The sequence below is a fragment of the Manis javanica genome, chromosome 17 (assembly GCF_040802235.1).
Source record: "Manis javanica isolate MJ-LG chromosome 17, MJ_LKY, whole genome shotgun sequence".
NCBI classification, from domain to species: Eukaryota; Metazoa; Chordata; class Mammalia; order Pholidota; family Manidae; genus Manis; species Manis javanica.
Window position 1 is genome coordinate 11,850,972 of NC_133172.1, and position 22,933 is coordinate 11,873,904.

Below are 22,933 nucleotides of genomic sequence, written 5' to 3' on the forward strand. Positions count from 1 at the left end.
TATGAAAAACATAGCATACAATACACTGCCCCACCTCTTGTTTCCCCACTTTATAGCATATCCTAGAAGTATTTCTGTATCTGAAGATAGAGAGATCTCTCATTCCTTAATAGCCACACAGGAGTCCATGATATAGACAGTGGCTAATTTAACCAGCTGCCTGTTAACAAACATTTCAGTGCTTGATCATACCAACAGTTCTGAGGTGACTAGCCTTGCACGGATGTCATTTCATGTGCTTTCAATTCCCAGAAGTGGACTGGTTAATCAGAATGTAAGTACAATTTTGATTTTGATGGAAACTGCCAAATTACCCTCCCCAGGGATTGTACCGATATGTACTGTTAACCTGCTGTGCAGAAGAGCCACTGTTTCTCCGTAGATTCAGTACATGAGGGGCTAGCACACTTCAATTTCTGCCAAGCTGATTGATGAAACATTCTCAGTGTGGTTGTAGTATGTTTCTCCTGGTAAGGGTGGGGTTGAACATAAAGGATCATGTGCACTCCCTTTTTCCTTATGAGTTTCCACACTACCCATTCTTCTCTATCCTCTAAATCTACCAAGTATCCTCTCTCATCCAGGTTTTTCCCCTGTAATTCTGCCAACAATATTTCCAATGTCACCGCCTCCAGAAAGCCACCTCAGGTGTTTCCAGTCTGGATCAACCCTTGTTTGGTTGCCATTTTTCTGAGTTCCCATATACTCTCTGTACATCCTTATCATGCCACATGGGTCTGTACTGTAAATATTCAAAGTCCTCTGGAAATGAGTAGGAAGTCGAATGAGAATGAGAGAACGCACACACAGTGATACATGCAGCGTGCTCGAGAAGTTGGTGGCTGATACTAACAGCCCTCAAATCAAACCCACTTCCCTTATATCAAGCAAGGCCTGCTCTGTGCATAATACACCACATAATACGCTTTCCTTTCATTACCTCACTTGACCCTGACAATGACCCTAGGAAATGGGAATTTTTATCCCCATCTTGCAATGGGAAAGCTGAGTGCTCAAAAGGGTATTTAGTATGTGGCAGGGATTCCAAGGGTCATGGTCTTGGTCATTTGGCATAAATAACCTGCATCACTGGCATATGACCATGAAAATTAAATTCAGGCGAAATGCCCAACAAGCCTTTGCCTGGCACACCTGGGTGCTCAATAAATACTTGATTCTGTTTGAAGAATGGCTGCCTCGGAATAATTGTTTTTTTCTGACTATAATCTGTTGGGTGGAAGAAAGTAGTGCCCACCTTCCAATTCTCCAACCCCCACTGATTCTAAGGGGTGGAAAATACACTAGACAGAATTCAAAGCTATTCCAAGTATTTAAACAGAGGGAATGAAGTATAAGACATCCTTGCTGTCAACCTAGCAGCCACTTGAATCCAGACAAAACACAGGTCACTCATGTCCCTTTTCTCTCTTTCCACCTTCACTGGCTCCCCAACTCAGAGTAGAGCCAAAGTCCTTGCCTGGCCTGGGGGTCCCTCATCCTCCTGCTCCACCCTGTCATTTCTACCCACTTCTGGTTGGAGGGAACTCTTCATATGGTCTACCTAGAGGCAAGGGGGTGCTGGGAAGTGCAGAGCTTGGCTGGACAGGTTCCATCCGCCCACATTCCATTGGTGGAAAGTGGTCACATGGTCCACCTGGAGCAAGGGTGGCTGGGCAGTTTCCTCTTAGTAATAACTGCATCCTGAAGACAGCATGAATCTTTGTTGGGCAGTTATCTCTGCCACTTTGTGTGACCTTGGGCAAGTTATTTAACTCCTCTGGGGCTCAGTTTCTTTACCTATAAAATTGGGCTAATTGGCCAATTGATGCAATAGGATCTCCCTGTAGTTGTGGTCATGATTGAGTTGAAATACACTAAGTGTCTTGACTTGGGACAGAGTGAGGGCTCATAATATCCCATTTATATCATTTGTTTGAGAACCTACTTTAGGTTACATACATATAATCATCACCGTAGTCCAAAAGGTGCAGACAGTCGTCATGCCTGCTTTACAGAAGAGGGTGAAGAAGTCCACAGAAGGGAAGTGAATGACCCAGGGCTATGCAATCAGGGAGCCACAGAATCCGGCCTGGTAGGAAACAGTCTTACACAACAAGGACTGTTGGAATTTTTGCTAAACAGCCTCACACCCAGCCTCTGTCTGCATTTGCCACTAGAAATACGCCAGAACATCAGGAAAATTGCCTAATGTCCTGACTTGGTCCTTACACTGCGGGGCCCCGGCCTGCCTTTCCACCCTCACCGTCAATCACTCACTCTCCTCTTCTCCACTACAGTCTAGTTACCTACCTTCTCGCTAGTCCTCACAGAAGCCAGACTTGATCTTACCTCAGGGACTCTGTTCCTGCTCTTCCCTCTGCCTAGAATGCTCTTCCCACAGTCCTTTCCAGGGCAAGCTCTACGTTGTCATTCTGCTCTCAGTTCGGATGTCACCTCAGGGTGGTGCTCCCTGATCCTAGCTCAGTCACTGTCCCATCAGCTGGTTCTCACTCTCCACCCAGAACCCAGCACTATCTTTTGTGTTCATGTACTTGATTAGTGTCGGCCTCTCTCACTATGCCGTGAGCTCAACAGAAGCAGTGGCCTCATTCTTGAGGGTCTTCCTGTGTCTTTCCACCTAGGACAGTGCCTGGCGTGAAGTCCAGCTTCAGGGAACATTTGTTGACTAAAACAAGATGCTTCATTGACTGCCTAGGACCCTATGTTCTATGTTGCCATCCTTTCCCTTCTTCCACCAGGGACAAGCTCAAGGCCACCCAGACCTCTGGAGGGCGCCATTCACACAGCAACAATGTACAGACTTACTGAGGGCTCTGTGGCCATCTTTTCCTCAGTATTCATTCATTCATTCATTCATTCATTCAATATATAGTTACTGACCGCACTAAATTCACATTGGTTAGTATAGATACAGTGGAGAAGAGAAACATGTTTTTATGTGGCAAATTTTAAACTTGCAAACACAAAAATAGTATGGAGTTGTCAAAAAAACACATTTCAATACCTGTTCATTACTATTTACTACTGTTCTCCCCGCTCTCCTCTCCCTTTCCTCTCCCTGTCTTCCTCCGACCCCCACATCCAGCCTTTGCTGTCACTGACAAGTGCCCCAGCTGCCCTGTCTCTCCCCTACCCAGTGAGCTAGAGCTGCTTTGCCCTGGTTTGCAAAGGCCGATTGTCAAATACTTAGGAAATTTCCAAGCTGCTTTTAGAACTATTGGTAGCTTAAAACGAGACAATGTAGGAGTATTTATGCCACAGAAATAGGCCAAGACACGAGGCTGGGTTTGCTGATGCTCTTCTCTCAAAATCTGGTTTTCTCGCACACGCTGTTCCATCTCCTTCTGGCAAAGACACTTGGCTTGGTCAAGGAATAGCCCAAGCCTTGCATAAGTGTTTAGTCAGCCCTCCAGCCCCCTCCTGGGTGGAGGCAAGTGGAGACCCTGGTCCTAGTTGTGCTGGGAGGGCAGAGGAAAGAGCCCGCGGGTAGTTCCTGAAAACCCAAGGAAAAGGTGAGCAATATAGGCAGGAAAGATGAAGGAGAAGTAGGACTCCGGCGGGCAGAGGTTAGGGAGCGGGAACACAGGGAGAGGCCAATGCCCACCGCACAGTGTCCTCACAGGCGGTTGGGCCACTTCCCCACCTGGGGCCAGAAGGTGGCCAGGTTCCTATGAGGGATGAGGAAACTGCCCTGTCAAACCCCACTGAAACTGATGGCGGGCTCAGGAGGAAGGTGGGCTGGGCAGCCGGAGCTGTGGGGCTGGGGGCCAGGAGGCCTCAGTTTCTGTGTGGAGGGGCTGGGGGCTGGGCTCCTGGGTAGGTGAAGAGGAGAGGGCCCAGATTTCTTGGCCTTTAAGCCCTTGAGACTCAGAGGGTGGGCCCAGGCCTCCTTTAGCAAGGCTTCCCTTCCCCACCCTTTCCTGGGCTGTCCTGGGTGAGGCTAAATATAAAGGGCTTGGTTTCCTAGGAGAAAGCAGGGTGGAGAGTTCCCAGCAGCCCTGACCATGAGCCCTGCCCTGCTGGCCCTCCTGGGTGCTGCCCTCATGTGGCCTGGTGAGTGAGGGCCCCCTCTTAGGGAGGGCATTTCCCTGCAGGATGCACTAAGATGGATCTGCCCTTCCCATCTCAGGAGTGCAGGCCCTGACCTGTCAATGGGGGACATTCGAGACTCTGGAATATATGTCCCAAATGCCCCTCCAGTGGACGGCTGGCGAGAGAGTCTGTGAGGGAGATGAAGGTTGTCAGGACACGCTGGTGCTCATTGAAAATGGTGAGAAGGCCCCTTGGGCCCCGCGCCAGAGTCCCCTCTGCCGGGCAGAGACTTCCCTGTCCCTGCCCGGTCCCACCCACCTTCTGCGCAGGACTCAAGAGACCCCTGTCCTCATTCCCAGAGCTGTCTGTCTCCCCAGCGGGGGCCCCCCTGTGAGTGCCCAGCTGCCTCCTCTCCAGCCTCTCAGCCCAGGCCAGAATGCAGAGCCTCCCTCCAGGCCACACGAGGGCTAGTCCCAGTGGCATGTCCCCCTCTCCCCATCCAGGACCTCTGGTGTACATAGTGCTCACCAAAGGCTGCACCCAGGCCACGGATCACGAGGCCCGCATCACCAAGCACAACCCGGGCCCCGGCGTGTCTGTCATCTCCTACACCCGCGTGTGCCGCCAAGATGCCTGCAATGACCTCCCCACCACCCTCCCTCTCTGGGATCTGCCCTCCCCCACAGGTGCCCAGGGAGCAGGGGGAGGGGAGGGGGCTGTCGGGGCGGGGGTGGGGCAGCACCCGGGGCTGAGGGTTGAAGTCCTTACGCCCCTGCCTCCGTCCCGTCCACGCTCCCCGGACTCCCTCCCTCAGTGCAGCTCCTGTCAGTCCTGAGCCCCCACCAGCGCTGACACCCTGATGTCCCACCAGCTACTCAGACTTCGCCCACGGCCCTAGCCTCTGCGCCCATTCTCTTGCTTTTGGGTTTGGTTCACTCACGTGCTATTTAGGGTTTGGGTGTCCTCTTCCTCGGCAAATTGTTCTGTAACTTCCCGCTGTCCTGTCTGGGATTACAAATTGGATTTGGGGTGATGTGTAGATCCTTTGTGCTCTGTGGAATAGTTTGTGACCTCGGGTTACCAGTTTCATGGACTGTTCAGTGGCACTTGGGGTGAAGCCTTGCTTCCTCCCACAGTGTGCCTCCCCATGTGTCCCCCCATATGAGTCCCAGGTGCCCCTCCCCAGGCCTTCTGTCCCCTCCCTCTCTACCCCTCCTCAGCCAGCCGTCCTTAATGCCCAGCTTGAGACCGGCAGGACAGGAGCCCGAGGTGGGCACTCGGGGGTGAAAGAGGGAAGTTGATTCTTGGGCCAGCAAAAGTCAGGTGGGGAAAAGGCCCCCGACCCCAGTCCACAGCCCTCAGCCCTCCCGTCCTGTCTCACCCCCAGTCCCAGCGTCCGTGAGGTGTCCAGTCTGCTTGTCCCCAGCAAGCTGTAGGTCTACCAGAGAGGAGACCTGCCCAGCCGGGACCACACACTGCTACAGCGGGGAACTGGTGTTTATCGGAGGTTAGCCAGGATTCAGGTCCCTGCAGGCACTAACTGGGGCAGGGGAAGGGTTCTGAGGACCAAGATCATCCTTGGGGAGGGGGGCCGCTGAACCTGGGGCCTAGGGGAGGGCAGGCCTGGCTCCAGGTGCTGCGGCTCCCTCTTTCTCTCTCTCCTCTTTCCACAGGGGGCATCGGAACCAGTGTCAGCATCCAGGGATGCGTGCCTCAAGAAGGCTGCAACTTGTTTAAAGGGACTCAGCATATCGGGCCCTTGGTAATGATTGAGAACTGCCTTCCTAGAGGTGAGGACCTGACAAGAAGCTGGGCTGTGGCTCCAGTGCAGCCGGGCTCAGGGGCCCCTAGAGAAGGCCTGCCCTCAAGCCCATCCCGAGGCCAGCAACCACACGTCACTTAGACGCATAGGCAAAGGGCAGGATGCTCCCGGTGGGCACTTCTCCAGGGGTGCCAGTGGAGGTGTCCAGCTTAGGGGCAGGGTGAGGCATGTGGCCCAGGGGACAGGTAAATAGGACAGAGCCCAGGGTCCCGGTGGGAGGGCAGCGGGAGTAGGGAGGAGGGCAGAGGGGCAGAGGGGGCCAGATGCCCCACCCTTTGGTGCCCGAGCGAGTCCAGGAGCTCTCGCTCCTGGGTTCAGACTGGGAATCCCTCAGTGCTGCTGGTCCTGCCTCTCCTCACCCCTGACTTGGGTAACTGCGGGCCTCCACTTCCCTTCGCCTGCCCCCACCACAGCTTCATCCCCACCTAGGGGACTGGCTGCCCCAGCAGGCCTGCTTCTGGGGATAGAAGACCAGAGAGAGAATCAAGGGCCTCACTGTGACAGGGAAAGCAGCAGCCAAATGGGGACACCGGGAGGGCCCCCAATACCTTGTAAACCATGCCATACCCACACAACAAACATCTACCACATACACCACACACACAACTGCTCACAGGCCATACACACACTCTACTCAGCAGACAGGCGTACCAGGCACATAACACATACCCCATACCACCCCAAACCCCGACAAATGAAGAGGCAGCCATTCCGGGGGATGGGAGAACAGCTCCCGCCAAGGAAATGGGGTGGGGGAAGGCCTGGTGCAAGAGCTAAGATTGCCCAAAACAGGCCAAGGCGGGAGCCCATTGAGGAAGCACCGAGGCCTGGATCGTGGGCAGCCTTGACTGTCGTCCTGTGGACGTGGGCAGTGGTTCCAGGAGAGCGGTGGGGTGAAAGTTTAGGAGAGCACAGCCTCCCAAAAAAGCCTGTCTGGATTGGAAAGATGCGGTTCCTGGCTGGGCTCTTACTGAATGGGCTCTGGGGATCATTATCTCTCTGAGCCTCTTTCTTTGAGTTCAGGGAGGATGGGATGATCCAGACAGCTGGGGGCAGGGGAGTATATGCAGAGGCCCTGGGTTGAGCGAGCGCCTGCTGTGTGTTCAAGGAAGAGTCCAGAGGCCAGAGTGGCTCCAGCAGTGTCACCAGGAGAGCAGAGCAGTGTGGATGGAGAGGTAGTGGTGCCCAAGCAAGGAGGGCCTAGGGGCCATTTAAGGACTTAGAATTTTTATTCTGAGCGGGATGGGGAGCTACTGGAGGTTTCTGAGCAGAGACGTGAATCGCCTTACCTTTTCTGAGGATCCTTCTGGCTGCTGCTTGGTGGAGGACAGAGCTTGGGGAGGTGGGAGAGGGTGGGAGACCCACAGGGAGACTCGGGAGGAAGCACCTTAGAACCAAGGGGTTTGGGACCTTGGAGGAAGCCACAGAGGTAGTTCATAAGTGGTTCCAGAAGTATGTTGCAGTTTAAGCCAAGGATCTGCTGATGGGTGCAACATGGGGTGTGAGAGAAAGGGACTATCAAGAGCTCCAGCAGTTTCCATGAGCAAGTGCAAGAAGGAGGTGTTGTGGCCCAAATGGGGAAGATGGGGGCTGGGGAGCGTGCCCCAGGCTCAGGGGCCAGTTTGTGGTCTGTGAGGTGGGGAAATGAGTGGCCACCTTCATGGGGCTGTTGAGAAGGTCACACACGTCTGCAGCTGGTACATCTCGGTGAGGAGCTTCTGCACTGAGGCACGCCTGCCTGGGGCTCATGGGGTGGCCCTCACAAGGTCCCAGCTCATGGGTTTGTGACGGCACTCCTGAGGCCCACAGGGTCTGAGGAAGCCGAGGGTGGTCATCTAGCCCATCTGCCCATCACTCACCCCAGGAACCAAAATGCCAGTTCTGAGCCCAGCTCTGCCGGAGACTAGTGGTGGGGCATTGGGCAAGCACCGTAACCGTCCTCTGCCTCTGTTTCCCATTTTGAAAATGGGCACGCGATGGGAGTAGCTGTGAGGAATGACGGAGTCCAGGTGAAGTGAGCCCCTTAGGAGTCTTATATGGGCTGAGCCAGGGAGCGGGACAGCTGGGCACCGAGTAAATGCCCAGTGCACATGTGGCAATTGAGTACTTTTGTTAGGAATATAGTGTTTCCCAGTAAAAGAAATATATGGCATCAGGCTACCTTCCTCATTGTCCTCATTGGTGAGGACCTTGATGCCCGGAAAGGGGAGCAGAGTTAGTCAGACTCGGGCTCAGAAAGAGCCCCAGTTTCTCTCACCCCAAAGGCAGAAGCAGCCCTCCTCCAGCAGCGTCAGGGAAAGTTCTCTGCGGGTGTTTGAACCAGAACAGCCTAAAGGATGGGAGTGGAACTCTGCCTTCCGATGTTTTATCAATGTGAGATTAGGGGACTCTGGGGCCAGGTCACCAGGACTGCAACCCAAGGATGTGATCACCTTTCCAAGCATGACACCAGGAAGGACAGACACGGCTGGTCCCTTGGCTGGAACAGGCCCTGGTATTCCTCCTCCTCAGGTTTACTGACCTGTCACCAGGGAAACATGCAGTGGACTCATCATAACCTGTCTCATGAACCTGTCAAGTGGCCCCCGCAGAGGCAACAGACCTGTGATACTGCGGAGGTGTGTCAGGAGACGCTCCTGCTCATAGATGTAGGTGAGTGCTGTACAAGCCTGCGGTCTCCCCACCCTGGATTCTGTCCCATGCATTCCCTGCCCGATTCCCCTTAGGCCAGGAGTTCTAAGCCCAACTCTTGCTCTTCCTGTGCCTCAGTTTCCCAGTCTGAAAACAGGGCGAGGTGATGGCAAGAATACCTCCTGCCTGGCTAGGTGATAGTGAGGATGGATATAGGGGCCGGTCCAGGGAAAGGGCTGAGCACAGAGCCACCCACCAGAGTAACCTCGGGGAAGTAAATCTTCACTCAAGGTTTACTGAGCACCTAATGTATAGAGGGCATGTTGTAGGCACTTCAGATCCCACTGTGCCTGCCTCGTTGCAGCTTTAAGCACAGAGGATAGCAGAAAACAACAAAGAACAAAGACGTAAGATACGGATGGGCAGGTGAGAGCTATGGAGAGAGACGCAGCAGGGAGGTAGGTAAAAGGAAGAGTGAGATGAAGACTGTGATTTGAAACTGGGTGCTCAGGGGGGACTCACTCTGAAGGTGACATTTGAGCGACACTGTGAGAGGTGGCAGAGCTCGCGGAGGACTCAGGCACCGGCCCCAGCCTGGACCCCATACTCAGCAGGACCTGGGCTCTTGTAATCAGGGATGCTGAGCCCACCCTCTGCCTGCCTGCTGGTGATGAAGAACCCAGGGCTCAGCCTCCCTCCCAGCCAAGCTTTCACCGTCTCACCCTCAGGACACACGTCACTCATCCTGGGGAGCAAAGGCTGCAGCTTGGACTGGACGGAGCCTGCCCCCACTATCGCCATACACTCAGGGCCACCCGGCGTGCTCATCGCCTCCTACGCCCAGTTCTGCTCCTCTGATGGTTGCAACAGGGCCAACAGCACCAGCGTCCTGCTGAATTCCCTCCCCCATCCAGGTATGGGATCCTAAGGACAGAGCGATGGGCCCCAGAGTCACAGAGACTCTAAGGCTCAGGGTAGGTGGCTGCAGAGCTGTGCACCCCCAGCTTTCTCTCTGCTCCCCAGCTGTGCCTGCCCCAGGAGATCTGCAGTGTCCTGCCTGTGTGGAGGTCTCTGGGACCTGCGCAGAAAATTCTAAAAATATCACCTGTCCTAAGGGCACCACTCAATGTTACAGTGGCTACATTAGTCTCAGTGGAGGTGAGTACCAAAGGGCAGGTTCCAAAGATAAAGGTGTTGGGGTCCTGGATTCACTGGTCCTGAGGTGCAAGGGTGCTTGAGGCCCTGACTCGTGGGTTTGTGGGTGGAGGGGGCTGGGAACCCAGATGTCTAGGTCTCAGGGAGGAGGGGACTGAGAGTCTGGTCTCCTGGTCTGAGGCTGGAGGGGGAGCGTCTGGGACTCCCAGGCCATAGGAGGTTCAGTGGGCCCACTTTGAGTCCTGACTCAGTGTTCACTCTCTAGGTGGGGCGTCCTACACAGTGAACGTTCAGGGCTGCATGACCCAGCCTTCCGGCTCCTTGTTGAACCATACCTGGGGTATTGGGGTCTTCTCTGTACACGAGAGTTCTGATGGGAATGAAACTCTCCCCCAAGCCAGAGCTGCCTCTCCTCTCTATCTGGCTTGGGCGGTTGGCCTTGGGCTATTTTTAGCCCTTTGGTATGGGGAACCCTCTGTGCTGACCCTATTTCCAAATGATTCTTAGCCCCTGCCACACCTCCGCACCCAACCCTCCCTTGAACTCATAACGGGACCAGCCTTGGAATCTGAATTATTTCCCAGTCCTCTCCATGAATCATTATCCCCACACACACCCACACACTTTATGACCTGATAAACTCTTAGGGAAGGGCTTGGGAACATTGAACTTGCCCTATGGACATTCAAGCAGTGGCCACCTGTGTCTGATAACACACCATCCTTTCCCCCAGCACAGGGTTTCTCTACGTGAGGGGAGGGCAGGGCACCCAGAGATCTAAGAGTGGGTCAGGTCGCCAGCCTTCCCCTCGGCACTGGCTCTGTCTCCCTTCCTACAAGTCCTCCCAAGCCACTTTAAAAAAGAAAATCACTTCCTGGCTTATTCTTCCTCCCACCGCCTCCTCCCTTCTCAGTCACATATCTTCGGCCGCCTGGATACATTTCTTTGCTTCTATTTTTTCACCTTCCACTCACCCTTCCTTGCCCGCTTTCCATCGTCCCCCTTCTTGAACATCCCTCTTACCAAAGTTGCCAACATCCTCTTCCATTGCTACACTTGCCCGGTGCTCCTCAGGCTGGTGTTGCGGCATTGGACCCAACACCGTACTTCTTTCCTAGCATCAGCCCCCTAAGGGTAAATGCAAATCAAAAAGGAAAGAAAACTTCATCTTCCCTGGTACAAAAAGGGAAAGAGATCCCCCTTTATTTCAGATCATTTTCTATAGAAAATGTATCATTGAACTTTCTCTGTCTCTGAGAGGTGTATGGAAATTTTTTAAAAAATTTAAATAGCCTCTTGCCAGTTTTGCAGCCCAGGGATGTCTTTCTCCAGACATGGCAGCCACTTCTTCGAAATGTAATGGCAAGGAAGGTCCTGCCCCCGTCTCCCAGGTTGGGGGCGGGGGGGCATGAGCCTGAGTCAGGCAGGCCCCTCCCTCCAAGTTGCAAAACTATCTCCATCAAAATATGAGAAGTTCATTTTTCCTTTGGAGAAAGCCTATTAGCTGACACAGCTGGCCACCCCATTACCAGGTGAATTTAGGATGAAGTACGGGTGGCAAATGGTGCTGTCCAATCTTCTTACTTGCGGACTAGCTGTTGTTTATCTTGAGAGCGTGTGTGTAATGGCTTCTGTCTCTGCATGGCCACATAAGGGATCAGCCTTCTTTCTGTCTTTGCAGTTCTTAGTGGATTGCCTGTGATGCTCATCCCATTCTGGCTTTAATGCTCAGTCAGTCATACAACTGCCTTTGATTCTCTCTTCTACCTGTGTGGAGGGTTTGGGGGTTTGAGAGGCGCCTTTCCTTTTAATTACATTCCCCTGGCACCCCCAACCTGGTGAATTTGGAAGACATCATCCTGCTCATCACTCCTGTTTTCAGCTGCTTCACCAGCCGTTAAATGTGGCTGTTTCCCAGGGTCTGTGCTGGCTCCTTCCTCTCACTGCCCACAAGCCCTCCACTCCCCGTTCATGACTTCTCTTCCGTAAGCACGTGCCTCTCAAATCTCCAACTCTTAGCAGGACCTGGCTCCTGAGCTCCAGGCTTGGATGCCAGCTCCCTGTTGGACATCTCCACCTGGAGGTCCCAGGGGAAATTCTCATGATGGGCACAGTTCGTGTTCTAGCTGCCCAGCATGTAAAGGACTCTGCTATATTTAGGGAGTTTTCTACCTCTCCAAGGCAAAAGCCAGAAAATATTAAAAAAGAATGGACTTGGTTGCTAAAGGGGAGAGGTGGGGGAGGATGGGTGGGAAGGGAGGGAGAAGGGAATTGTGGGGTATCATGATTGGTGCACATGGTGTGTATGGGGTCATGGGAGACAGCATAGCACAGAGAAGACAAATAGGGACTCTCTGGCATCTTACTACACTGATGGACAGTGACTGAAATGGGGTATGGGGGGACTTGATAATAAGGGTGAATGTAATAACCATATTATTTTTCTTGTGAAACCTTCATAAGAGTGTATATCAATGATACCTTAATAAAAATAAATTTAAAAAAGAAAGAATAGACTAAGCATCATTTAACTTTTTGACAAAATTTGTCACTGTTTAATAAAGCTGAGGATACACATACCTTAATGACACAGCAATTCCATTCCTAGCTGTATACTGTACAAAAATGCACACTTGTGTACTAAGAATTTGTATCAGAATATCGTAGAAGCTGTCTTTGTAAAAACCTTTGTGAAAACAACCCCTCTACCACAGCATGGAAAGAAAATTAGAAAATACCTTCATACTAATGAAAACAAAAATACAACATACCCAGACTTATGGGACTGGGCAAAAGCACTATTAAGAGGGAAATGTGTACCAATAAATGCCTACATTTAAAAAGAAAATGATCTGAAATAAAGACCCTAACATGAACACTTCAAGGATCTATAAAAAGGAAAGCAAGCCTGTCACAGCAGGGCTGACCCGTGCCAGCCTCACTGAGCCCGCAGTCCTCTCACTCTCCAAGCTCTCACACTGGACGCCGCCAGCCCCTCCATCCAGCCAGACATCTGCCCACCTGAAGACGGGTCCCTCTGCAGGCAGCTCCTCCCTCCACAGCTTCCCTCCTTCAAGGGGCAAATGCCCACTCACATTCCTGGCCTTGCCAGAAGGTCCCTTTTCTCAGGGGTGCTCCGTGCACCTCCAGATCAGGTGAGACTCCATTCTATGCTCCAGTCCCTTTCCCTCCATGGCCCTTCTCCCCATTATAATTAACTCCTCAGTTCTGTGATTCCGTGAGTGCAGGGCGCCGTTGTGTCCTGTTCTCTGGAGTTCCCAGGGCCTGACACATCACAGATGCTCAGTAGATAACCGTTAAATGGATGAGAAACCGTATACTGGAAGCATGTCACCACCTGTGTGACACCCGGGGAGAGACCATGTTCCCTGAGACCCAGGGGCCCTGACCCCAGCCTGGGAGGAGGCCAACAGGTGCCTGCCAATGTCCCAGGGAAGGGTCTTTATCTCTTGTAGAGTCAAGGAAGGATGGGGCTGCACAACAGTGAGGGCTCAATGCACATTCATTCCTAGAAAATGGGCACCCCTCCCCACCTCTTCTTGGAGTGACTGACCTCCCACAAACTCAGGCCCTCCACCCCAGGGGGAATTACCACCACGGGAGGTCAGAGCCCCACCCTGACCACAAAGGCCACGCCCCATCCTGGGGAGCCCTGTCTTTGGGGACACCAGCTGTGGTCCCCTGAGGATCCTGGGGAATGAGAGGAACGTCCCTTGCAGAATGGGACGGGAGAACCCAGGGTCTGCATTTGCTTCCACCTTAGAAGGGCTGGGGGTACCCTCGGGAACCTCCCTTCCCCTAACAGAGGAGCCCCAGGACCCCATGTTGGAGTCTCCAGGTGGAGCTGCAGCAGCCCCGGGCCCTGGAGTAGGCCTAGAGCAGGTGACAGAGCCTCCCAGGGCTCTGTTGAGGGACCACAGGGCATTCTGGGGCCCAGTCCCCCAGGCCAGTGCCCTCCCCCAAGGGTTTCAAGAGACACCCCACCAGGCCCTCCTTTTAAATCTCAGGGACAGAGAGCCTCTCCTGAGGCAGCACAGTCCCCTGTGGGGTTGGTCACCCGACAGTGGGTCAGTTCTCTGCACAAATCCTGTCCTTTCCCTGGACTCAGCCTGACTGGGGTGGAGTTGGGCAGCCTGGGAACCCACAGTGACCAGGACCTGACTGACCAGCCCCTCCTCCAGGGGTCGTGGCCCATCTCTGCCCAGCACTCAGGGCTGCCTCATCCCTTTGAACCTGGTCAGCCTCCTTGGTGCAGCCCCGACATTGGCAGCAGGTCTCCTCGTGCCCTCCAGGGGGCAGCATCGGAATCCGAGACGACACAGGAAATTAACACAGGAATCTGGCTTTGATGAAAGAGGTGGACAAGGAGCCTCATTTACATCCCTTTTCCTAACAGAACCTGCATGACCCTCCCACAGGCCTGTTCTGTCCAGCCAGGTCCTTGTAACAACCTGTGAGCACCCTTCCGTCGTAGGGGACGCTGTGCAGCTCCCTACCTCACCTGGTACCACGCATGGGGAAGGCAGGGTGAGTGACCTCAGGGAAGTCCACCAGGCAGAGGACGCGGGCTGCCCAGCATGTCCCGGGAGCACACGACAGACTCTAGAGCCACGGCTCAGCCAATAGCCACGGAGAGGCAGGGTCTCCCTCGGTCCTCACCCCCAGGAACAGGGAGCCCCCAGCCACCCAACCTCCCGCAACTGTCATCTCTTCCCAGCACACGCAGGGGACCTCCCTCTTCACACCCAGGACCTGCACTCCTCAGACACCGGGTCCTGGGCCTGTGCCCGGGGTCAGAGGCCAGGCTACTGATGCCCAGGCACAGAGGGTGGGACCCCTCCTGGGACCCCTCCCCTCTCATCACCCAGCTGGCTCCTTTCTCACCCTGCATTCCTCTCTGTGACCTGCCTGCTGGGCGTCTCCTCCCAGAGCATTTAAGATCAGTGGGAAGACCTTGGTAACCAGCTGTTTCTGTGTTCCAAGGGAAATAATCCCTTGGGTTTGGGGACTCTTGGGGCTGTGTGTATGGTGTTGACAGAACCAAGCTCAGGACACAGCAGAGGTCACACTGGGGTGGGTGGGCGAGCTGCCCTCGCAGGGGGAGGGGGTCTCCATCAGCCTTGTTATCCAGTGTGGTTATCAATGTGATTTTTATTAAGACACAGTGTCAGTGTCCCACTGGTGGTTATTAAGACACAGACCCCAGTCCCCTCAACACCTGCCGAGTCAGAATCTGCATTGGAACAGGGTCTGCACAGCCTCCCTGAGCGCAGGAGAAGGGGACAGGCTGTCCCGCGCCGCACATCACAGGGCCTTAGCCCGGCTCAGCATCCACGTCACCTGAGCAGCTCCTAAGGCAGCATTTCTAAGGCTGTCACCTGGGCATCTGGAAGTGTTTTCAAGTCGCACGGATGATTGCGATGCACAGCGGGGACATCCTGTGACAAGAAGTCTTGATGTAGCCCCCAGTCTCCTGCTTTGGAAGGAAAAGCCTGATGTGGAGGTGCGGGGACTGAGGGGAGGCTGACTGTGCGCCGAAACAAACGCCACAGGCTTGTGCTTATTCATCAAGGGCGTGCTTTTGTGAGTGTGTGAGTGTGTGAGAGTGTGTGTGTGTGCGCGCGCGTGCTGGGGAGTCACAGATGAAAAGGAAGAGGCCTCAGGAATCCCCCAGCCAGATGTAGACAAGGGGGAGCGGAACCACGTGGGAGCAGGGCTGAGGGGCGGGGAGAGGGAGGGTCTCAGGCTAGACCCCGCCCCCGGCCCACGTGACCCCGCGAAGCGCTCCACCCCAGGACAGATGGAGGAAGGAAGGCAGAGCCGGCACTTGGGGACGGCCGTGGTCCGAGCGGCTCCGGAGCAGCTCTTCTCACAGAGGCGGGGACAGACCGACAGCGGACACCCTGGCGCCCCCCGCAGCCCCTGTCCCCCGAGGGCCGGTCCCCTGGCAGGGGCTCCTGCTGGCAGGTGAGAGGGGACGATTCCCGGGGAGTGGGTTGGCAGGATGGGAGACAGAGAGCGGCTGGGGCCTCCGGGGGAGGACAGGGCTCTGAGAGGGGCCGCGGCTTCCCTCTGCGCCTGAGCGGAGGGGACAGGGGCCCAGGGGCGGGCGGGTTCGTGGTCCGGAAGTGGTGAGGGGCAGGGAAATCTCAACTGCGGTGAGGTTTACAGGTTATTCATCTCTGAGTATTGAATTATGAAAACTGAGAAGAAAAATAACAATGTGAGGTGACGCTAAAATTAAAATAAAACCATAACCAAAGGCAAATAAATATCGCCCTTTCTCACCAACCTCAGATTTTGTCATATAAACCCCAGGAGGGACACGGAGGGCCTGGGAACATTGATTCATTGCTGCCAGGGTACTTGCAGCCTGTTCCACCGCTGGGTGCAGCCAGATCAGGCGGGCCCTGCCTCCTGGGGCTCACGTTCTACCGGGAGGGAGGCAGACACGCAGGGAGATCCAGGATGTGCTGTCAGGGGCAGACAAGGCCGTGGAGGGAACAGAGCAGGGGCCGGTCAGAAAGTGGAGACGGAGGGTCTTCGGAGGAGGTGGTCAGGGCAGGTGTCTCCCAAGGATGCCCTCAGTGTGTGTGGGCCCGAACCGGACAGACACTGGGAAGAGCATTGCAAACAGAGGGGCCGAGGGGCTGAAGTCATGGTGGTCGTGCTCCTGACCTTGACCAGTAGGAGACACACACACATACCCAAGACTGAGGGATGAAGAGCCCTGCTCAGGACCCAGGGCCCCATCTTTCTATCCCAATAATAGGTCCCCGTATTGATGGATCTCTCCCTCTTTCCTCCTAGTCTCACTCTTAACCAGGACCCTGCCCACAACTGCCCAGCTCACTGTGGAGTCGGTGCCGCCCAGTGCTGTCCAAGGGCAGGATGTTCTTCTGCTTGCTCACAATCCTCCTGAGAGTCTTCTAGGCTATGTCTGGTACAAAGGGAACCGTGTAAATTTCAACTCTACTATTGTATCATATGAAATAAACAAACAAGCAATTACCCCGGGGATCGCATACAGCAGCCGAGAGACAATATACCCCAATGGATCCCTGTTGTTCCAGAATGTCACCCAGGAGGACACAGGATACTACACTCTACAAGCCTTACAAGGAAGTCTTCTTAGTACAACAGCAACTGTCCAGTTTAGTGTCTACCGTGAGTGATTCCTCTCTGACCTCTGGGTGTTGGGTGGGGTGAATTGTACTTCACAATCAGTACATTGACTGGTAGAGCTTTCCCTCACGTACTCACCACCCCCTGCTCCCTGCCTGCCCCCCTCATTCATTTCTGGATTCCTAGTCCCTGCAGTGCCATTCACGGGGTCAGGGTGTCTGGTCAGTCTCACACAGCAGGACAGAATGCCCCACCTGCCTCTATGGGGTCTGAGTCTGGAACTGGTTATTTGAGATCCTTTGAGATTCTATGTGAGTTTTTGGAAATTTCTTTCTCTACAAAATATTTCATTGGAATGTTGGAAAGGATTGCATTGAATCTGTGTGTCTCTTTGGTGGTATTGTCATCTTAACTATGGTAGGTCTTCCTATTCGTGAACATGGGATGTCTTTCCATTTACCTGTGGTTTTGTAAATTTCTTTCCACATGATTGCTAGATTTCCCTACACATGTCTGTTCCCTCATTGGTTAAATTTATTCCTAAGTATTTTATTCCTTGCAAAGTTATTGTAATTTCAATTGTTTTCTTAATATCCATTTTGGATAGTTCATTTTTGTGTGGAGAAACACACCTGATTTTTGTATGTTGATTTGTGTCTTGCAACTTGGCCGAATTCTTTTGTTAGTTCTACCAGTTTTTTGTGGAATCCTTGGGGTTGTCTACATATAAGTTCTTGCCATCTGCCAACATATGTACATAACTGTACTTCCTCCTTTCTGATTTGGATGCATCCATTTCTCCTTCTTGCCTGATTGTTATGACTGGGGCTTTTCTACTGTGCAAATGGGACACTGAAAGTGACATCCTTGTCTTCTTCCTGATCTTAGAGGAGAAACTCTCAGTGTCCCACTTTTGAGTGTGGTGCTGGGTGCAGGCCTGTCACATGAGGCCGTTATTATGTTGCAGTAGTTTTCTTCTATTCCTAAGAATGCCAAGATTTTGTTAAAACTGCAATCATGCCTTTCTAGAGATTTCCTTCACTGCTATATTCAGTTCAAGACATGGAAGTAAAAGTCCTCTTCAGAACTAGAGTTTCCTTTAGACTGAAATGGTTGATTTCCTAAGGTTACTAGGCAGGGCATCCTCATTCCCTAATAAATTATTTAACCTGAAGTAAATGCCTTCCCTATTGTACGTAAAGCTGCCCTGCCCCAGAGATGAACAGGGCTGGCAAATCTGCCTTTTTCAACACACACAGAACTGTGTACAAGGATCAGGGCCTGAAGTATTCATGTCACAAAAGCCGCAAAAGAGTCACCCAAGAGTTCACTGGGGAAAAAAATACCTCACCATGTGTGTCACATGTGGGCTAAGATGGGGCTCCTGGTAATAGTACTACAGAGATGTCAGTGGAGATACAGAAAATGATGCAACTCAGCAGGGGTTATGGGGAAGATGTGGTGGCAACACCCTACCCCCACACAGACTCAGTGGCATTTCCTTCCTCCATAACCAGGCTACTGCCCTCCAAGATCCCTCCAGTGTCCTTGCAAACTACTGAGGACTTAATCCAATTTCTCTTCTTTCAGCAAACGAGAAAGCCTCGGAGTCCTCCCCGTGGACTATCCCCGGCACTGTGATTGGGGTCCTGGTCGGGGTGGCGCTGGCAGCTGCCCTAGGGTGTTTCCTGTTCCTCAAGAAGACTGGAAGGTAGGATGGCATCTCCCCAAGCTGATCCAATTCCGCCAGCTACCCCAGGATGGCAAGAAGGGGACCCCATCCTGGGACGCTGGGCTGGCTCTCCTCTGCCTCCAGACCCCCTGTGGACATTCCTCTGACTCCACCCACCCCTCCCTCACCAGATGTTGACCTGGGGCACCTCCCACCAGCTCCCTCACCCTGACTTGAGGCCTGTTTAAGGATCCACCCCTCAGGGTAGTTCTAGTTCCCTCCGCAACCCCACAGCAGTGCTGGCCTGATGGGACAGGCCTAGTCACATAGGGGCACCACCTTCAACGGGATCCAGCAGGCCCGAGGGTCCTGCGCACAGGGTGGCCCCTGCTCTCCCTCGGGGCTGTGACTCTTCCACCCAGTCAGCCTTGTGGCTTGGTTCCATTCCTGGGTCCTGGGCCCTCTCCGCCAGCCCTCTCCGAATCCTCTGCTGGCCTGCACATCTCCCCTCTGGGCCGACATCCATGTGGCTCCTGAGGCCTTTGCTGGGACCCCCCTACTGGGCCAGCCGCTTTTACCCAGCATTGCAGGGGAAAGGAGGCCTCTGCCCCCTGATGGGAAGGAGTCCCTCCGTGTCCCTTGTTCTGACACCAAAGCTGTGGCCTCTCCCATAGCCCCTCACCTAACAGCATGACCTTTCCTAGGGCCAGTCACCAATGTTTACACAAAGAGCTCGGCCCTCCAGCACCCACCCCCGGTGAGTGTCCATTCAGCCCTGAGCAGCTGGGAGCCCGGGCCCTGCAGCACAGTGTCCAGTCCCACCAGGCACCCCCGGGGCTCTGACCCTTTATCTGGGGCTTCTACACAAGTGACCCTGAGGGCCAGCCAGCCTGGACCTGTGCATTCTGGGTCCCGGGTCACCATCCGGCTGTCACTGGACCCTTCCGTGGCCAGAGGGTCTCACTCTGAGAGGCGCTCTTGTCCCCTGGTACTGTGGGAGCTGAAGACTCCAGCCATTCCTGGGAGGGTGGGCCTCGGCTTCCCCACACCCCTGGATGCCAACTCCTGTCTCTGCTCCTAGGCCGAAGTCCCTCCAGCAGCTCCACCTCACCGGTAAGCCCATCCCCACCATAGCCCTTCACCCGAGGTCCTGGCTGCACAGTCCGGGGAGGGGTTCAGCCAACCTAAAGCACAGCAGTGAACCCACCCCCGGAGCAGCCAGGACAAGATGGGCCCCATCCCGTCAACATGGCCCCCTTGTCAGGGGGCAACCACACCCCACCCTGTCCTGAGCCCCACTGGTCCCCTCAGTCAGCATGAGCAGAACTCTGGAGTCTACCAGGGCCTTTAGTCAGGGGTCCCAGGCCAACAAGGTCAGGGTGGAGCTCGGTGTGGACTGCAGCTGGTGTATGGGGTAACAGGCTAGGATTTGGCTCCAGTGGAAGCAGATTTGGTCACTGCTGAAAAGAAATGACACTCCGTCCCTGTCTGCTTTGCCTGCTCTCCACCCACTCCAGGCCCCACTACCTGATGCCAGGGCAGCTGTTCCCATCTATGAGGTGAGTGTGGGCAATGAATGCTCTGGTCCCACAGCCCCAAGGGTCCCAGATGCCCCCTGCCCACCCCCCTGCTGATCTACCAGGTTCAGAAAAGGACAGCAGAAAGGGAAACAGAAGGTGATGGGAGGAGGGAGGGCTCTGGGGTCAAACCCACTGGCCCAGCCTGGTCCTGCCTAGAGCAGCCCCAGGTGGACGCAGGGCCTGGCAGGTGCTGCACAGGTTCTGCGAAGGTTCCTGGTGAGTGTTTGGCCTCTTCTTCTTTTACAGTGTTTGTCACACCCCGACACGAACATTTACTGCCGCATCGACCATAAAGCAGATGTGGCTTCTTAGTTTCCTCCGTCAGCTGCTCTTTAAGAGCTGTGGCAGGGTCCGCCTGACCCCACTCCCTGGCTAGGGTCACAAGCTGGAGCCTGAGCCAGCAAATCAGCTCTGAGCCTGGGGATATTCAGGGATCCGAGGCCAGGTTCCCGACTCTCCTGATTTCTGCAGACCCCGAAGGGCTGCCCTGATTCCTGGGTGGGCCAGACAAAGGCTCCCATCCCCCCAGGAAGTGGGGGAGCTCCCAGGGATGGTGACCTGACCCTCCTCCACCACCTGAGAGGGTGTGAATAAAGAGGACCCTTCACCTCTTTTGTCTTTTGCTCTGAATGGGAACATGTCTGGCAGAAATTCACCTGAATCTCTGGTCCCTTCTCTCCTGAGTCACACAGGGGTAATTTTATCTCTGTTCCTGGGAAGGAGGAGGGTGAGGGGTGCAGATGGGGCTGGGCCATACTAACAGGAAAGGGAGAGATCACAAGAGGTGACCCAGGCAGGGGCGCACCCCCCCATCCGCAGCCTGCTCAGGACCCCGGGCCGCGGCCACCTCCCAGTGTTTGCCCCTTTGCAGACACGCACTGGGTCTCAGGTACACAGAACAGGGGGCCATCTGATGTCCGCAGGAAGAGGAGCAGCCACGGGCAGCAGCCATGGGCAGGACCCACACCTTTGCACACTTCCCCTTGGCAGCTTCTCTTTGCCCTGAACTTGGTGCTCCCGGCCCTGCTTCCCATCCACTTCCCCTTTCCTCCCTAATGTGGACCTCATTGAGACACGCCTCCAACCACATATGTGGGCCCATGTCCCAGAGGGAGGGCTCCCCCACTAACCCTCCCGGGCTCCCCAGCACAGGGCCAGTGTCCCTCGTCCACCAGGGCCACGGGCCTCCTCCCACTGGGCCTCAGCTGCAGCCCCCACCACACATCCGGGCCCGCAGTTCCCAGTCCTTCCCCGAGGACCTGGGGCGGGTGCTGCTCCCATGTAGGGTCTGAGCACCGAGGTGCAGAACCCACAGTCTCCAAGGAGGTTCTCCCATTGCCCGAGCATCCTTGCATGAGGCGAGAGGTAAGGAAATGACCTACAAAGTGTCACATTCCCATTTAGCTCAGATGCTCCTTATCCCGATGCACCGGGTGTTGGGTTAGACAGAGTGATGCGTCTTGTTGATTTCCTATTGCCACTGAAACAAATCACGACAAACTTCATGTGCGGTTCAGCACAAATGGAGATGTCCCCCGAGCTGCATTCTCTCTGGAGTCGTTTCCTTGGCCCGTAAGCTGTGTTCCTGGGCTGGGGCGCCTTCCTCCCTCTTCAGAGCAGCAGTGCAGCAGCCTGAAGGCTGTGATCTGCTTCCATCCCACGTCTCCTACCTGCTCTCCCACTGCCATCTCCCTCCCTCACCTACAGGAAAGGTCCCTTGTAATTATATCAGGCCCACTGGGTAAACCACCGCAACCTGCCAATCACTGGCCTGGATTCAGTGTGTAAGTTTCCTTATGCAGCATATTCACACACGTGGGGGACAAGGCTGTGCCCGTCACTGAGGGCCCATGTTCCGTCCTCTGCTCCTCTCAAGGCCATGCTCATCATCTTGCTGGCCAAACTGCTCCTGGGGCAGTTCCTGCGGTGATGCCCATAGCCCCTGACTGCCCTCAAGGGTGGAGACAGAGCCAGTCCACACTCCCTGAAGCCCTGTCCACCTCTTGCTTGTCATTAGTCCTCATCTGCTAAGATGAGAGAGTGCCTTGATCCCCACTGGACCATCGGGTCCCCCAGCCATTGGGTAGCGGGATTGTCAGCACCATGGACAGCGCTCCAGCCTTGTCATTCCAGGGCTGCAGCAGGGAGGACACCCTGGGAGGGGCTGCTGGAACGGCCGCCCATTTCTACTGGACCCCAGACACCAGGAGGCAGACTGTGTTACAGGGAGAACCCGATTCTGCTCTGATTTATTAATCAGGAATCTCTGCACATCCACTGCAACTCCCGCATGGCTGATTGCTGCATCGTAGTAAGGCCTTGGGGAGGCTGAGGGCCTGCTGGGGCCTCTCAGGAAATCTCTCTGCCCCTGAGAGTCAGGCCACTGTCTTGTCTACAGCAAGGAAGGGTTTGTGATGAACCTCTGGCCCTCGGTGCTGACCTTGGAAACACACCTGTTACCCACATGGAGCAGCCCGTGACCTAGCATTCTGGTCCCTGAGACCCAGCCTAGACCCCCAAGCAGCCAGTTGCATAAGCATCCCCCAAAAAAGATTTTCCTATTTCCTTTCTGTTATGTGTTTTTATTTGATTATTGCTGTCAGGGAACATACTCTGTTTGATTTTGATTATTTTAGTATTGGTTAGATTTTAGGTAGGACATCAGACATAAGCAACAAAGAAAGGTTGCCCTCCAGCTCCTCCAGGCTGAGCCCCGCACCTGGTGTCAGAGGCCTTTCCCATCTGCTGTCTCCCCACTGAGCCCGTTTACCTCTCAACGGACAGGGTGGTGTGAGGACCAATCTCCCCAAACCAAAAGGCTCCACTTGACTTTAACCCCAGGAGAAGAGAAAAGACTGGGGCCTTCACAGCCAC

General features: G+C 54.4%; 2 protein-coding genes across 5 annotated transcripts in view; both read left to right on the forward strand.

Annotated features, from left to right (window-relative positions):
* Window positions 1-12,173, forward strand: part of CD177 (CD177 molecule) — a 29,325-nt gene extending 17,152 nt beyond the window's left edge. For 2 of the 4 annotated variants that reach the window (XM_073226644.1, XM_073226645.1), the window contains exons 4-12: window positions 3,989-4,074; window positions 4,151-4,291; window positions 4,557-4,739; window positions 5,441-5,560; window positions 5,727-5,843; window positions 8,387-8,527; window positions 9,235-9,420; window positions 9,530-9,664; window positions 9,927-12,173. In XM_073226644.1, the coding sequence (XP_073082745.1) occupies window positions 4,026-4,074; window positions 4,151-4,291; window positions 4,557-4,739; window positions 5,441-5,560; window positions 5,727-5,843; window positions 8,387-8,527; window positions 9,235-9,420; window positions 9,530-9,664; window positions 9,927-10,168 (1,314 nt within the window). In that variant the 5' untranslated portion in view covers window positions 3,989-4,025 and the 3' untranslated portion in view covers window positions 10,169-12,173. Of the gene's footprint in view, window positions 1-3,988; window positions 4,075-4,115; window positions 4,292-4,556; window positions 4,740-5,440; window positions 5,561-5,726; window positions 5,844-8,386; window positions 8,528-9,234; window positions 9,421-9,529; window positions 9,665-9,926 lie in introns of all 4 variants that reach the window. The other 2 variants (XM_073226647.1, XM_073226646.1) reach the window with 2 other exon arrangements.
* A 976-nt stretch (window positions 12,174-13,149) lies between these two features.
* LOC108393416 (CEA cell adhesion molecule 4) lies at window positions 13,150-20,670 on the forward strand. Its single transcript, XM_073225588.1, has 10 exons — window positions 13,150-13,165; window positions 15,031-15,185; window positions 15,478-15,649; window positions 16,493-16,641; window positions 16,756-16,849; window positions 18,398-18,518; window positions 19,184-19,236; window positions 19,561-19,592; window positions 19,901-20,038; window positions 20,306-20,670. The coding sequence occupies exons 1-10, from the start codon at window positions 13,150-13,152 to the stop codon at window positions 20,369-20,371; spliced, it is 996 nt and encodes a 331-aa protein (XP_073081689.1). The 3' UTR covers window positions 20,372-20,670.
* Window positions 20,671-22,933: the final 2,263 nt, after the last annotated feature.

What these genes read in the sequence shown, in the direction of transcription:
- LOC108393416 (XM_073225588.1), top strand. An exon ending in GCAGGGGCTCCTGCTGGCAG is followed by an intron (nt 15,650 to 16,492) that starts GTGAGAGGGGAC and finishes CTTTCCTCCTAG; the next exon opens with TCTCACTCTTAACCAGGACC. An exon ending in CCCTCCAGCACCCACCCCCG is followed by an intron (nt 19,237 to 19,560) that starts GTGAGTGTCCAT and finishes CTCTGCTCCTAG; the next exon opens with GCCGAAGTCCCTCCAGCAGC.